Source organism: Gorilla gorilla, chromosome 16 (genome assembly GCF_029281585.2).
Source record: "Gorilla gorilla gorilla isolate KB3781 chromosome 16, NHGRI_mGorGor1-v2.1_pri, whole genome shotgun sequence".
NCBI lineage: Eukaryota > Metazoa > Chordata > Mammalia > Primates > Hominidae > Gorilla > Gorilla gorilla.
In genome coordinates, this window is record NC_073240.2 from 64,006,590 (window position 1) to 64,022,935 (window position 16,346).

General features: G+C 41.2%; 1 protein-coding gene across 2 annotated transcripts in view; it reads left to right on the top strand.

The window, feature by feature from the left end:
• Positions 1 to 16,346, top strand: part of RAB8B (RAB8B, member RAS oncogene family) — a 78,019-nt gene that overhangs the window by 48,956 nt on the left and 12,717 nt on the right. For both annotated transcript variants that reach the window (XM_019011216.4, XM_019011218.4), the window contains exons 2-3: positions 6,271 to 6,331; positions 11,163 to 11,223. In XM_019011216.4, coding sequence (XP_018866761.3) covers positions 6,271 to 6,331; positions 11,163 to 11,223 — 122 coding nt within the window. The remainder of the gene's footprint in view (positions 1 to 6,270; positions 6,332 to 11,162; positions 11,224 to 16,346) is intronic.

The window sequence follows — 16,346 nt, forward strand, 5'->3', positions numbered from 1 at the left end:
ATTGCCTTCAGAGAAGTACTACAGTTTCTCATTAAATGTAATAACATTCATGACAGGATAGTAGTGCAGCTCTTTCATATAGATATGAATATACAATTTGTCCTTTCATATAGCTATGAATATAAAATTTTATTAATGAGATAGGTTTGAGTATTATACAGAGGATATATAATATGTAAATAATATAGAGGATATTATGATTTTTCTCAATAGCCTTTCTATTCTATTTTTAGCAGCCTATGGATTCTAGGAGTGACCCAGCTCCAGGGATAGGCCTTGATTAATCTAAATTTAGAGAATGGATTTAGATTAATCCAATCTTGGTAATTCCCCGTGGCCGTGATTAGTTCAGGAATTCAGCCTTAGCCTGCCAGAACATGACATTCCCATGGTTATAAGTCCAGAAATGAGACATGAAGGAAAACTTGTTGGAGGCTTTGGGGAAATGCTTTCTCACTTTTGAGAGGAAGAGGAAAATAATCTCTTTTCTTCTGGTATTGCTGTTGTGGTCAGGAACTGCTATCATTCAAGAGTGTGAAATTGATACTCCCTGGAGGGCAGAACCCAGGGAGGTGCAGAGAAATGAGCTGGAGCCCTAGATTGAGCCATCTCTGAACCCCATCTCACCACTGGACTTGTTGTAGATGAGTCAACAAATTACCTTAAGCTAGTTCGATTTAGGGTTTCTGCTATTTGCAGCTGAAAGCATCCTAATTATATTATCATTTTACAGCTAATTATTCTTTTAATCCCTGGAATAGCATCAGGAAATTATCTTTGCTTTAAATTTTAACATGAATGTTAATCCACTACTGATATTATTGTCAAGCTAATTGTAATGTGTCTTCATTTTCTTATTGGAATAAGATTTCTCAGCATCCTGACTATTTTAACTATAATATATTAAGAAATTTCCAAAGTTTTTTTTTTTTTTTTTTTTTTTTGAGACAGAGTCTCACTCTGTTGCCCTGGCTGGAGTGCAGTGGTGCAATCTCGGCTCACTGCAACCTCTAACTCCTGGGTTCAAGTGATTCATTTTCCTGCCTTAGCCTGCCCGCTAGCTGGGATTACAGGCACCCGCCACCACACCCAGCTAATTTTTTTAGTAGAGTAGGGGTTTTGCCATGTTGGCCAGGCTGGCCAACTCCTGACCTCAGGTGATCTGCCTGCCTTGGCCTCCCAAAGTGCTGGGATTACAGGCGTGAGCCACCGCACCTGGCCAAATTTCCAAAGTTTTTAAAGCCATCTTTACCTTTAGTATTAGTAGTATATAATATTTACTTAAATATGTAAGAGTACCTACCCTTTAATTTAGTTACTGTACACATGTTTCTGTGCACAACTTAACTGGCAAAGAGAGGATGGAGTCTTCGCATGATCTGAGAGCAATTGCAGGGCACTATGTTAATAAAACCAATAACACAGGATTAAATCACTGTGCAAAAACCAGGCTTTGAGGCAGAGCTGAGGAGAGAAGAGAGGGAACTACATGGGTGGAATGGCATCCTCAGAGAAGGCTGCAAAGTGAGGTGGTCATGCAGGAGTGCGGGAAAGGAGGTATGTGGCCCACTGAGAGAAGCAAAAGGCCTCATTTGGAGAAACTCTGAGGTTTGCAGTGTCAGGAGAATGGTGCATCTGGTGGGAAAGGCTGTATCACCAGGCTGAAGAAGTTGGCTCCACGGCTTCTTAAATAGTGCAGTGACATTACCACAGGGATTGTTGCAAGTTAGTCTAGAAGTGACATGTAGGGGAATTAGACCAGGGAGAGATGTTGGCACAGTATCCTGGAAAGCTATTACAAATAATCCATGCATGAAGTGACAAGAGCTGTAGGGTTATAGACTGAATGTGTAATCTCTTAGGTTTATATGGAATTTCAGAGTTCCCAGAGCACGTTCACACACATCGTCTAATTTATCTAATTAGATCCTGTCAACCTTTTTTTAATGGATGAGGATATATAGGTTCAGAGCATACAAGCAGCCTGTTCACAAGTTTTTAGTGACAGTTCAGTCACTAAACTGAACTAACCTACAGTTCAGTGCTTTTCAATGAATTTTTACCTCTTGTAGTGAAATTCTTACTTACTAAAACTGTTGCCTATTTTCTAGGTCCCCACTTGCTTTTTTTTTTTTCCATATGGTGCTAATTTGACTTTGTTCTGCAGCCGTTGTCTGTCAGTTGGCCCTTGACAACAGCATAAGCAAAAGCTAAATGCCGTAGTTCACAGCTCTTAGAAACATTGAAAACCTTTGAGTAGTGAAAAGATGGCTAAGTGTCACCATCTTGTAGAACTTCCTCACATAACTGAAAGGTAATGTTCCTAACAAAAAAAAAAAAAAAAAAGAAGCCTCTGTCAGTAGAAGGTTTTTGAAGTGTTTTAAATGAATGGAGAGTGAGACTTTAAGGAGCCTCAAATTGGCATTGTTGAGTGAAGGTGGTAAAGTTGCCCATGACTTCCAATTACAGGCAAAATCAACCTTAATAAGAACAGGAGTTACTATTTTAATAAGCCAGAATAAGGAAAATATTAATCTGAACAAATATTCTGGTATACATCGTCTTTTATTTAAAACGTGAATGAAGGTTGGGCAGGCTAGCTCACGCCTGTAATCCCAGCACTTTGAGAGGCTAAGGCAGGTGGATCACGTGAGGCCAGGAATTTGAGACCAGCCTGGTCAACATGGTGAAACCCCATCTCTACTGAAAATACCAAAGTTAACTGGGTGTAGTGGAGCACACTGTAATCCCAGCTAGTCGCGAGGCTGAGGCAGGAGGCAGGAGAATCGCTTGAACCCAAGAGGCGAAGGTTGCGGTGAGCCAAGATCACGCCACTGCACTCCAGCCTGCACAACAGAAGGAGACCCATCTCAAAAAAAATAAGTGAATGAACTATTAAGTGGTAAAATGTTGGACATTGGCCTTTTAATTAATTTATTCAGGTATACAGTAGGCATTTTGAAAGTCATTGTTTTTTTTTATTTTGGTAAAAACATAATATGTAAGTTACAGTCTTAACCATTTTTCAGTGTACAGTTCAGTAGTTTTACAAGCCTGTTCACATTGCGGTGCAACTGATCCGTAGAACTATTTCATCTTGCAAATCTGAAACTCCAAACCTATTAAACAACTATTCCTTTCCCCCTCCTTCCAGATCCTGGTAACTACCATTGTACTACTTTCTGTTTCTATGGATTTGGAAAGTCATGAATCTTTTTAAAATGTTAATCTGAAGAAACATGTATTGAGTACATACCAGGTTTTGGCCATTGTTCTTGATGCCAGGCCCAAAGAGAGGTAAAGGATAGAGGAGGATTCCTAGGGGGTCTTTGTTACACTGGATTTGGTGGCATATAAAACGTAAATCACAATAAAAATCAATGTCTATTAAGTCTTAAATGAGTGATGGAAACAGTATATTTTGTCAGATGCTAGCAGTAATATTTATGCTGAGTTGCTGAGTTTTGTGTCACCTTTACAGACCCTGAAATGCTGAGGGAGGTGCCTTAGAGGAGAAAATATGAGCCAGATAACTTGGGAATAGTGGTTATCGGATTGCATTAGGTTGGTGCAAAAGTAATTGCGGTTTTTGCCATTCTTAATGGCAATTACTTTTGCACCAACCTAATATTTATTAATAATTTATGGTTGTTAGTGAGGGGAAATAATGATTGAGAAGGTGTTCTGCTGAATTAGCTTGGGTGTGATTGTTGCCTATTTCAAGACACAAGAGTATCTAAAAAGGCTCCATGGGGGAAAAGTACCACACAGAGAAAAAAGGGGGAAATTCGGTTGGTTTATGTCTATGCATTGTATAAAGCTGGAGCTAGGAAGCAGCCTTTTGGGTGCTTTCAATGTTTATATGAAAAAATACTGTAGTAACATAGCAGTTGAATGCTCCCCACCTAAATAAAACTGGAGTTGGCTGGGTGCAGTGGCTCACGCCTGTAATCCTAACACTTTGGGAGGCCGAGGCGGGCGGATCACGAGGTTGGTCAGGAGATTGAGACCACCCTGGCCAACATGGTGAAACCCCGTCTCCACTAAAAATACAAAAAATTATCTGGGCGTGATGGTGCATACCTGTAGTCCCAGCTACTCGGGAGGCTGAGGCGGGAGAATCACTTGAACCTGGGAGGTGGAGGCTGCAGTGAGCCGAGATTGCCCCACTGCACTCCAGCCTGGTGACAGAGTGAGACTCCATCTCAAAAAACAAAACAAAACTGGAGTTAATGTTTAAGTCAATTTAGAGGATATGTAATTTACATGTTTTCCTGAAATTTCTTGGAAACCACTTTAAGGGGTTCTATATAGCAGTGGTCCCCAACCATTTTGGCACCAGGGACTGGTTTCATGGAAGACAGTTTTTCCTCCAGGGACTGGAGGTGGTGGTGGTGTGGGGGTGGGGGTGGTTTAGGAATGATTCAAGCACATTACATTTATTATGCACTTATATTCTATTTTTATTACATTGTAATATATAATGAAATTATTATACAACTCACCAATGTAGAATCAGCGGGAGCTGTGAGCGTGTTTTCCTGCAACAAGATAGTCCTATCTGGGGATGATAGAAGACAGTGACAGATCATCAGGCATTAGATTCTCATAGGAGTGCACAACCTAGATCCCCCACATGGGCAGTTCACAATAGGGTTTGAGCACCTATGAGAATCTAATGCCACTGCTGATCTGACAGGAGGCTGAGCTTAGGCAGCAATGCAAGTAATGGGGAGCAGCTGTAAATATAGATGAAGCTTCTCTCACTTGCCTGCCACTGAATTCCTGCTGTGCAGCCCAGTACTGGTCCGTGGCCCAGGGATTGAGAAACCCTGCTGGACAGAATGCAAAAGAATAGAAAAATCTAAACAAAGCTGAGTAGCCAGATGATGACGATTTAGCAAATTGCAACTAAGTTGTATTCACTAACTGGTCTCCTCAGAAAGCTTATTCCTGATATATGATAGAGCTTGCTGATATTTGTTAAGGGCTTTGTGGTTCTTTGTCATTGAAATTGATAAATAAGTTTTGAGCTACCATAGTAGGGGGAAATATGTGAGGGAAGGGTTGAACTTTTGAAGTGCCCGAGGCCTTCAAAAGGCATAGCCCTTTGAAAGCCAAAACTTTTACCTTCAGGTTAGAATCATCTGGGAAACTTTAAAAATTACCAGTGTCCAGGTCCCATCCTTGACTAATTAAGTCACAATATCAGAATTTGGGGAAGGGGGCAGGCCTAATCATGAGGATTTTTTTTTAACATTTCTCAGTCATCTTAGTCCATTTTCTGCTGCTATGACAGAATACCTGAAACTGCGTAGTTTATAATGAACAGAAATTTATTTAGCTCATGGTTCTGGAGGCTGGGAACTCCAAGGGTATGGCATCAGCATCTGGTGAGGACCTTCATGCTTCATTATCTCATGCTGGAAGACTGGAAGGGGAAGTGCACTCATGCAGAAGAAAATGTAGGAGGAGCAGGACTAACTTTTATAAAAACCCACTCTCAAGATAACTAACTCACTCCTGTGATAAGGACAATCTGTTCATACAGGCTCCACATGAATCAGCTGTGAAAGGTCCCACCTCTTAGTACTTAGTATCTCTAAGGTCCCACAATGGCAATCTAATTTCAACCTGAGTTTTGGAGGGGACTTTCAGATCATAGTACCAGGCAATTCTAGAGTACAGTCAGGCCTGAAATCCATTCTTCCTGTTTCAGCTCTAGCAAGTAATCTGTGGAGAACATTTATTAAAATGTGTATAAAATACTTGCTGTTTAAAATAGATATGCAGGCTTTCCCTCCCTTCAAATAGGCAATTTTTTTTTCCTTAGTCAATTGCAGAATCTGAAGAAAAAAGTGGAAGGAGATGGAGGAATATTCTTTAAAGAGGTCCTATAGCCTTCTTTAGGGAAGGATTGGGGTTGAGGAGTAGATAGGAAGCATTGTTTATATGTACTTCAGGAAGTAGGAAATATGGCATGTTCTCAATCTATCTAAATTATATAACTTTGCAGGATGTGATCCATTTGTGTCAGAATAATGAGGCATATAATACGTTGCATTTAACACGTGTGGGAATTCTTTGCTGAGTAATTAGCATTCCTTTCTCCAGCCTGTATTCAGAGGAAACATACCATTCACACCCTCTCTGTGTTCACATTTTCCAGTGCGTTGGAGAGCTTTTTTTCAATAGAAATCTTTGTCCTCCTAATGAGACTTGGATTATATCTGAAGAAACTTAACATATCTTTCTTTGTTTTTCTGGCAGGAATTGATTTTAAAATTAGAACGATAGAACTAGATGGAAAGAAAATTAAGCTTCAGATATGGTAAGTAAACATACACACAGAGTTTCTGCTTTAATTGGGAATTGAAAGTAGGAATTAAATGTGAATTGTAATAAGTTAGAGGCATCTTGTGATAGCTAAAACATCTTTTCTTTATCGGAACCAAGGGGAAATAAGTAAGCACTGGGAATCCTTCAAAGGTATCTTCACCAAGAGTTGGGAAGGTGAGAGAGGGTACTAACTGTTGAAGCCAGAAGAGATCTGATAGCTCATCTTTCCAAAACTATAATTTTTGAGGGGAGGAAACTAAATTCTAAGGAACGCAAATTACTTCTTCATCACAGTTGTTGTAGTTTTGAAACCTGATAAGACAGAGTAGTCACGTCGCAGGAACCTTTGGCAGGAAGTACAGATCTAGGTTCTAGCCAGGATGCCTCCAAATTGAGGGCTTTGGGCCAGTTATTTCCCTTCTCAGGGTCTCACCTTTTCCTCGTTTGTAAATTGGTTGGATTGATGGCATTGGAGTTCCCCTCCAGCTGTGATATTTTATGATTTATTTGCATATTTCTTATTAAATAGAAAAATGAAGACTGAGAAAAAAAATCATGTCATAGTTCAGACTGCTCTAAGATATTTTTAAACACACTTTTTTTCTCATACATAGCACAGTACTTCTGACACCAGATGTCAGGGGGTTCCCCCCACCACCACCAGGTAATTCTCCAGCAGATGCCAATTGGGTGTCCTATACCTTTTTTTAAATTCTTTTTTAAATTTTCTTTTTCTTTCTGGGTGTCCTATAATTTAAGTCAGTTCTGATACTGTCTACCTGGAGATAGCATCAGATCCCACAGGTTGAGGGCTGGGTCCCGCAGTGTCCCCACTTCAGCTGCCAGTCACAAGTACAGGTTAAATATCCCTTATCCAGAATGCTTGGGAACAGAAGTGTTTCCGATTTTGGATATTCTTGGATTTTGGAATATGTGCATATACATAATGAGATATCTTGGGGATGGGACCCAAGTCTAAACACGAAATTCATTTATGTTTCATATACAGCTGGTACACATGAAGCCGAATATAACTGTATACAATATTTTAATAAATTTTTTTTTTTGAGACGGAGTTTCGCTCTTGTTGCCCAAGCTGTGGTGCAATGGCGTGAGCTCGGCTCACTGCAACCTCCACCTCCCGGGTTCAAGCGATTCTCCTGCCTCAGCTTCCTGAGTAGCTGGGATTACAGGCGTGCACTACCACGCCCTGCTATTTTTTTGTATTTTCAGTAGAAACGGGGTTTCTCCATGTTAGCCAGCTGGTCTTGAACTCCTGACCTCAGGTAATCCGCCCGCCTCAGCCTCCCAAAGTGCTGGGATTACAGGCGTGAGCCACTGCGCCCGGCCAATAAAATTTTTTAAATAAACTGTGTTGTATGTCTAAATTTTGACTGTGACCCGTCACGTGAGCTCAGGTGTGGAATATTCTACTACGGCATCATGTTGGCACTCAAAAAGTTTTGGATTTGGGAGCATTTTAGATTTTGGATTTTCAGATTAGGGATACTCAACTGTAGTAGGTTGTCACCTCTACTTCTGACCAACTGGCTATAAATTGGGGTTCTGATGACCCCCCTCCTCTGATTCCTTTAATTTACTAGAGCAGCTCACAGAACTCAGGGAAACATTTTATTTATGTTTACCCATTTATTATAAAGGATATTGCAAAGAATACAGATGAACAGCCAGATGGAAGAGATGCACAGGGCAAGCCATGTGGGAAGGAGTGAGGAACTTCCACACTTCCTTCCTTGTGGGAGGGGTCATCTACTCTCCAAGAACATCCAGCACCTCCACGTGTCTCACTGTCCTGAAGCTCTCCAAACCCAGTCCTTTGAGTTTTTATGGAAGCTTCCTTATATAGCCATGATTGATTGCATCGTGGGCCATTGGTGATTAAGTCAACCTTTAGCTCCTCTCCCTTCTCCAGAGGTTGAGTGGTAGGACTGAAAGTTCCAGCCCGCTTATCACTTGGTTGGTTCTCCTGGCAACCAGCCTCCTATCCTGTGGCTGGACAGGAGCCCCAGCCACCAGTTATTTCATTAACGCACAAAAAGAGCTTAAACACTTTGTTGGAGATTCCAAGAATTTTAGTATCTGTGTGCCAAGAATCAGGAGCAGAGACCAAATATGTTTCTTATTATGTGTGTTTCTTACTGTATCACACTATCACAGCTACTATAACAAAAATACCATAGGCTGGGTGTCTTAAACAATAAACATTTATTTCTCACAGTTCTGGAGGCTGGGAAATCCAAGATCAGGGTGCCAGCAGATCCAGTGTCTAGTGAAGGCTTGCTTCCTGGTTTGTAGACAGCTGTCTCACTTGTATCCTCACATGGCCCAGAGAGAGGTCATCTCTATGGTGTGAAGAGCACTAATCCCTTTCACAGCGGCTCCACCCTCATGACCTAATTACCTCCCAAAGTTCCCCTATCTAAATACCATCACATTGAGGATTAGGCTTCAACATATAAATGTTGGAGGAACACAAACTATTAGTCCTTAGGATGTTTCCCAACTCTAATGTTGCAATATGCAAGGCAAAGATCTTATGATTACCCAACTCTGGTTCATAAACTCCTGAAGAATCTGTCCAACTACAGTGAATAAATATGGTTCCTCCAGATTGCTAGGTTGAATATTTTTGACTTGAACTCAGAAGCTCTTCTTAGATTTTTTTTAACCTCCTAGAAGCTGGTTTAATTTCTTTCAGTTCAGTGCCTTGCATGGAGCCATATAGATTTGGAGCTTTTGGAAGGTTGTTGGTGATGTTTGCTGATCTAATGTGTATTGATGACAGCAGTAGACAAAACGTAGAATTCAGAGCAGCACTGGCTAAGAACGAGGCAGGGCTAAAGAGTGAAGTTATACATATTAGCTTTTGCCTTAGGCTGTATTTCTTTTTTGAATCTCAGAACTGGGACAGAAGAAGAATCTCCCCCAGCTCTTCTTTTATAGAGAAGGAAACAGGGACTGAGAGTGGTTAGGTCCACTTGAGGGCATATGTGATGAAGCTGGGACAACTACTCAACTGCCCTGGAACACAGTGATTGGCTTCCTAGTGGTTTCCAGTGTACTTCACTGGAAAATGTTATGAAGGTTACTATAGGCTGCCTTTTCCATCCATTCGTATTGAACAAGATGCCAAATATTTTACAGATTTAAAAAATTACATCTTTTCTCATGATCCCCTCCTTGGGTTTCTCAGAGTAATATGGTTAGTCTGCTAAAAAGTGCTTGCCTTCCATTTCCCCATGATTTGTTAGCTGTGCATCAAACAAGTGCCCCATGCATCTAATGCCGATCAAAGAAAATGACAGGATAAGATGGCTTTTTTGTAAGGCCTGGCCCAGAGCTGAACAGCTGAGACCTAAGACGTTTGTCTCCTTCAAGAGTATGAGCTGGGCCGGGTGCAGTGGCTCACGCCTGTAATGCCAGCACGTTGGGAGGCCGAGGTGGGTGGATCACAAGGTCAGGAGTTTGAGACCAGCCTGGTTAATATGGTGAAACCCCGTCTCTACTAGAAATACAAAAATTAGCCTGGCGTGGTGGTGGGCTTCTGTAGTCCCAGCTACTTGGGAGGCTGAGGCAGGAGAATCGCTTGAACCCAGGAGGCAGAGGTTGCAGTGAGCCAGGATTGTGTCACTGGACCCCAGCCTGGGTGACAGAGCGAGACTCCATCTCAAAAACAAACAAACAAATAAATAAATACATAAAGAATATGAGCTGTTTAGTGGCACAGCTGGGGCCATAGTTCCTCTGAGCCTGTTTCCTCATCTGCAGAACTTGGATGCTGGTAACACCCCCAGCCAGTAGCCCACCCTAATGGGCTGTGGTAGACATCACGTGGGTGCAGTGTGAAAGTATTTTGTAAGATATATGTCTATGTTAAGGTGTTTATTGCTTTTTAACTTATGATATTCCCTTGGGCCTTCATCTTTTATTAGGATTTGGTATATACTAGATTTCTAGTATATTTCCACAAATGCCTCTTTCTCTCCTGCAATTAAATTGTCTTAGTAGCACAGGGAATGAATTAGTTCTGGCTGGAAGTGGGAAATTTGAGAATATTGATTTTCTCAAGTATCAAGGAAATTTAACTTCCTTTATAGGATTGCTTCTATAAATGAAATCAGAAACTCTTATATTTTTCAGAATGCATTTTAATGGTATGCCATCAGCTAAAAAGCAAAAATATATGAAAGTTTATATAGTTTTGACATGTTGTTTATGTTTAAAAGTCTTTGAAAACGTTGTCAAGATTTATGTGTTGAACTCCAGGTCCCCATGAAATCATGGCCTCCATAGCTGAACAAGTTCTTGAAGAGATCTATTTTATTGTGCTCTACTGAGCAGAACGTACACAGTAATAAGTCCAGCTCGATTGCTTGCTTTATACAGGAATCAGACATTCAGGCAAGAAAGCAAAGTGCTTTAATCATTAAGCACTTACAAAAAGGATTATAACTATCTCGGGGAGTCCAAGAATTTAGAACTATTCTCTATTCCCTCCCACGTGTGTTTGACTAATATAACACACCAGTTCCTAGCAGGATTTTTCCGTGTATTTCTCTGTTGCTGCTTTTATCAAGGTCTGAGTTTTTCACCCAGGTCATTGTGAGCTCTTGACAGGCTCCTGTGGCCACCACCACCTCCAGCTTGCAGATGTGCAAAGGGCTCCCTCTGTGTCTCATTCTCCTTTCCCCTGTGACCACTGCACCCTGAGCAGACTAGAATTACATCTCCTACAGCAGGGTTTCTCCTCAGTGATGCTGGTGATGACTTTAAAAACCACTCTCCTTTGTTTCATATTTTAGGGACACAGCGGGTCAGGAAAGATTCCGAACAATCACGACAGCATACTACAGAGGAGCCATGGTGAGTGTGTTGTAGGGTTTTGTAACTCTTCAGGTAGAAGTAAAGCATGAATGTTTGTTTGCCAAGATTATAGGATTCAAGGTGGAGTCTAGTATGTAGAAAAATAAATTTTCTGATGGGGAAACAAGACATTTAAAAGGTTTTTTGGTTGTATTTACCAACTATATACTTTGCCAGTGGTCTTCATCGTGATAATCAGGTGATTAACTTATAGATGTTCTAGAACTCCTCCACACATTCTGATGTGATTGTATATTTTCATTATTCTTCCTTTTATTAATACCTTATGGCAGTCGTAGCAAACCACAAGCCCTATGACTAAGTATTCCTTTCTTATACTCTCTTGTCATTCAGCCCTGCCACCATTATCTCTTACCTCACCACCTCCACAACATCCACTGCTGTGGCTCATCTCCCTGTCATCCCCCTGACCACCATTCTGCCAGCTGGCCGGAAAGAATGTGGTGAATCTTGACTACCAAGTTATTTGCTGAATCCAGGCATTTTCCTTGCTGTCATAACTTCATCACTTGTTATGTTCTATCCTAAGATGCTTCATCTATTCAGTGCACTTTTATTGCTTTTTGGCTTTGGGCAGTGTGATGCTGGGAGTACAGTGGTGAGTAAGGCAGCTTGGAAGCTGCCTTACTTCCATAAGCTGTGCTTAACCATGCTTAGAATGCCAGGCCCAGACCACAGCTTTATCTCTGGTGTTTAGGCCTAAGCCAAGCACAAGTTGGAGTCTTGAATTATGATGAAATCTAGTATGCTCAGAGTCTTTGAAGGTTGAACAACTGAGGTCATGAACCCCAACCTGGTAGATTGTAGGGTACCAGCTGCCGTCATTCCCAACTCATTGCTTAAAAGATTCTTGTATTCCTGGGAGTGGTGCTAGGATGACAGAGCTGAAGGGGTGATAGCTGTCCCCACACCTCCAGGAAGATGTGGTCTGAACCCACAGATCCCCTCACTGACATGCTGCCCTTCCTCCTCCACCACCACTTGCTCTCCAGTGTTGGAGTAGCATCATAACTCATCCCCACAAAAAGATTAGGGATTCCTTTTTAAGGCTGAAGTGTACCACTAACCATTTTATGTGTATTTGTTCCCCACACTCCACCCTATAATACTTTTAAGATTGTGAAGGGTCATCATTTTAATAAAAATAGCTGCCAGCCACTTTCTATTTTGCTTAGACTGGAATCAAAGGGAAGGGGCTTATTATATGTGCCAGGAAGACATTTGTTTGTTGTTTGTTTGTTTCCCCCAGGAAGGAATTTTAGGGATAAAAAGAACATCATAACAGGGATGATTTGGAATAGTTTACAGGTAATTCTGATTAGAGGCATCTTAGACACACATGCCTTTCTGTTGAGCAGTTTTTTGCATGCTAGGAATGATGTGCTGACACCATTTGCATGCTCATTTTCACTGGAGGGTGGGCAGGGGCACTTAGAATATGAGAGTAAATGTTTCACTTGGATGTCTGGCTCTAGTTCATTGTATGAAGAAAGAGGGCATGGAAATGTATTAAATAATACATTTAGATTTGAGGATTGTCTTAATTTACTTACTGCCTAGTCTTTCCTCACATTACTTCAGATAATTAGAAATTGTTGCTATTCTAAATAGTATTGCCTTCCACATTTTGAAGGTAGAGATTTCTGTCTTTGTTCTGCTGTATACAATGCCAGTGTCTGACACATAGTAGAGGCTCAATAAATGCTGGCTGAAGGGGTGAATCAGTGGGAAATTTTAGACCTAGACACCATCTTGGATAAATCTTCAGGAAATCCTGCTGTGCCTGACTCTTGGATCTCTCAAGTCATCTATTCCAGTCGGTTGCCGGGCCCACCATTTTCAGCAAGTGGTGGTTATGGCAGGTTTAGTTTGGCTGATTCAGGTATGTGGCATGTTGACAAGCACTATACTGAAGTCTGTCACCATGGCATTTCAAACACATCAGCAGCATTCATAGGCATAGCAGTGATCCTGATGGACATTTGGGCTTTGGGGAAAAACAGGACCATATCATTACATTATTAATGTTTCTCATAGACCAACACCATCTTCTGAATTCTTAGGAAGCTATTCTTCTTGTAGATATATACTAGATACATAAAGTTTTAACCGATACACTTGAATTTGTATTTCTAACTGATTCATAATATCAGTTAGCTTAAAAACATAAGAAATAGGTGAATGATTTCTGCTATTGAAACTGAAGATATAAGTTAATAATAGCTGCCATTTATTGAGTCCAAGCTATGTCCCAGGCTCTAGGTGAAGTAGTTTACAAATATCTCAGTAGATCCTCAAAACGATCAAGCGTGGAAGAAGTATTGTCCTCATTCTGTAAATGAGGACATGGAGACTGAGAGGAATAAAATAATGTCTCCAGGATCTCCCATTTAATATGTGGTGGAGCCTAAGTTAGAAGCCTCAGACTCTAGCTTGTGTTCTTAACACCACACCATGGTCACACTTTCTGTGCTAACCAGTGAAATGAAACTTCATGATGACATGGCATATAAATGATCTGGGTTGTTCATACAGTCCAAAGGATGGTAGAGCTAGGGCAGTTATTTGGGTAATTTTAATATTGTAGGCAGCCAAACACATTGCATCAGGAATTATGCAGAATCCACTTTGAATTGTTTTTATTGTGGTAAAATATACATAATAGAACATTACCGTTTTGACCATTTTAAAATGTATAGTTCTTTACTTTGACTTTTTTTTTTGAGACGGAGTTTCACTCTTGTTGCCCAGGCTGGAGTGCAATGGCACGATCTCGGCTCACTGCAACCTCCACCTCCTGGGTTCAAGCGATTCTCCTGCCTCAGCCTCCCTAGTAGCTGGGATTATAGGCATGCATCACCACGCTCAGCTAATTTTGTATTTTTAATAGAGATGGGGTTTCCCCATGTTGGCCGGCCTAGTCTCAAACTCCTGATCTCAGGTGATCCACCTGCCTCGGCCTCCCAAAGTGCTGGGATTACAGGCGTGAGCCACCATGCCCGGGCTGACCTTCATAAAATAAAATTATTTACATGGAGACAATTGTAAAATTGCCTTTACAGCGTGTAGCCAAAGTGAAGCATTTGTATTTGAGGCTGGAAGAAGGGAGGATAGAGGAGTTGTTTGTCATTTAAACAATAATGTATGTTTTTCTGGTTGCAAAAAGGATACATATACTACAGGAAACTTTGAAAATCCCAAGAAATCATCTAAAATCCCACTACTCTGAGAGATATATTCTGTTAACGTTTTATTTCATGTATTCTTTGTCTATGTGTATATGTGTGTTTTATATGATTTATATTTATTTATATTTTATGTTTACTTACCAAGTTGGAAGCCAGACCTGGAAGGACTTCCCCTACCATACTAAGGAAATTTAATTTAATTTTGAGTATAAAGGAGAGGTGCTAAAGGATTTTGATCAATGAAGTGATAGTTCTAGTACCCTTAAGGAAAGTGGATTAGAGGAGGCTAAGAATGAAAGCAGGGAAGTTGGATGTGGTGGCTCATGCCCGTAATCTCAGCAGCTCGGGAGGGGAGGTGGGAGGACTGCTTGAGTTCAGGAGTTTGGGGCCAGTCTGGGCAACATAGCGAGACCTCATCTCTAAAAAAAAGAAAGAAAGAAAAAAAAGAATGAAATTAATCAGGGAAATCAATTAAAGATGATGGGAATCCAGGTAGAGACTAATTTGTGAGAATCTGAATAAGGCCATGTGTGTGGTAGGTAAGATTCTGGAATATTTAGGACATTGAGTCTCCAGGACTTAGTGACTGATTGGCTGTAGAGAAGATAACTCCCACATGTGTGCTTGGGCTGGCTGACTGGGTTGTATTACTTTCACCAAAATGGTAATACAAGGACAAATAGAAGATTCAGAGGAGACAAGACAATCTTGTTTTACTTTGTTGAGTTTGCCGTGATCACAGGGGATATCTATTGGCCAATGTCCAGACAGTGGTCTCTCGAGTACCCCAGCCTAGCCCTTCAGCCTCATCTTGTGCCCTCCGCCCATTAGATCTGTGCAGCCTTGCCAAGCTGACTTTCTTTCACTCAATCCGGCGGTCTCTGGTTCAACATCAGCAAGAGATTTACAATGTTTCTGCTATTTGCCAGGTACCTGGGCTTCCCCTCTTCACCCCAGCTCCTAGCCCTTTGCCTAGTTTAAGTCTACTAAGTTCCCAGGCTTTGGCTTTAATGTCATTTCCTCAGGGAAGCCTCCCCTGCCCACTCCAGCCCCTCAACCAGATTCAATTACACCCCTAGCATATGAGCTCCCCATGCATCTTCATAGCAGTTGTCAAAATTATAATTAGTTGTATAGGTATTGGTTTATTGTCTGTTGTCTTTGTTAGCCATCTACAAGAGGAAGAGACCTTTTCTATCTTGTTCACTGCTAGTAGGATCTAGTATAGTATCAGGCACACAGTAGGTGCTCACTAAATATTTGTGTAGTAGATGGACAGGTGAGTAGTTCTAGCACTTAGTACAGAAGTGTGGTCTGGGGATATAGATTTTGCAGTAGCATACAGGTGTTAGTTTAAACATTTGGAAGGTAAACGTTTTAGAAATACCAGACATGGGCTGGGCGCGGTGGCTCACACCTGTAATCCCAGCACTTTAGGAGGCCAAGTCGGGCGGATCACGAGGTCAGGAGATCAAAACCATCCTGGCTAATATGGTGAAACCCTGTCTGTACTAAAAATACAAAAAATTAGCTGGGTGTGGTGGCAGGCGCCTGTAGTCCCAGCTACTCGGGAGGCTGAGGCAGGAGAATGGCGTGAACCCGGGAGGCGGAGCTTGCAGTGAGTGGAGATCATGCCACTGCACTCCAGCCTGGGTGACAGAGCGAGACTCTGTCTCAAAAAAAGAAATACCAGACATGGAGTCTTTAAAAATATGACGAGAATGCCTTTCATTAAACCAGTATAACAAATGCATTGGATTTTAAGTGTCTGTGATGTACTTAGATAAATAGTGACAACCTATTTTTTGATCAACCTACATAAAAAATAATTTTAAAGCAGTGTGGTCTCAATCTTAGTAGAAGAGTAGAAAGCAAGATAGTTTCTACTTGGAATAAACAAGTGCACAGTGGAAG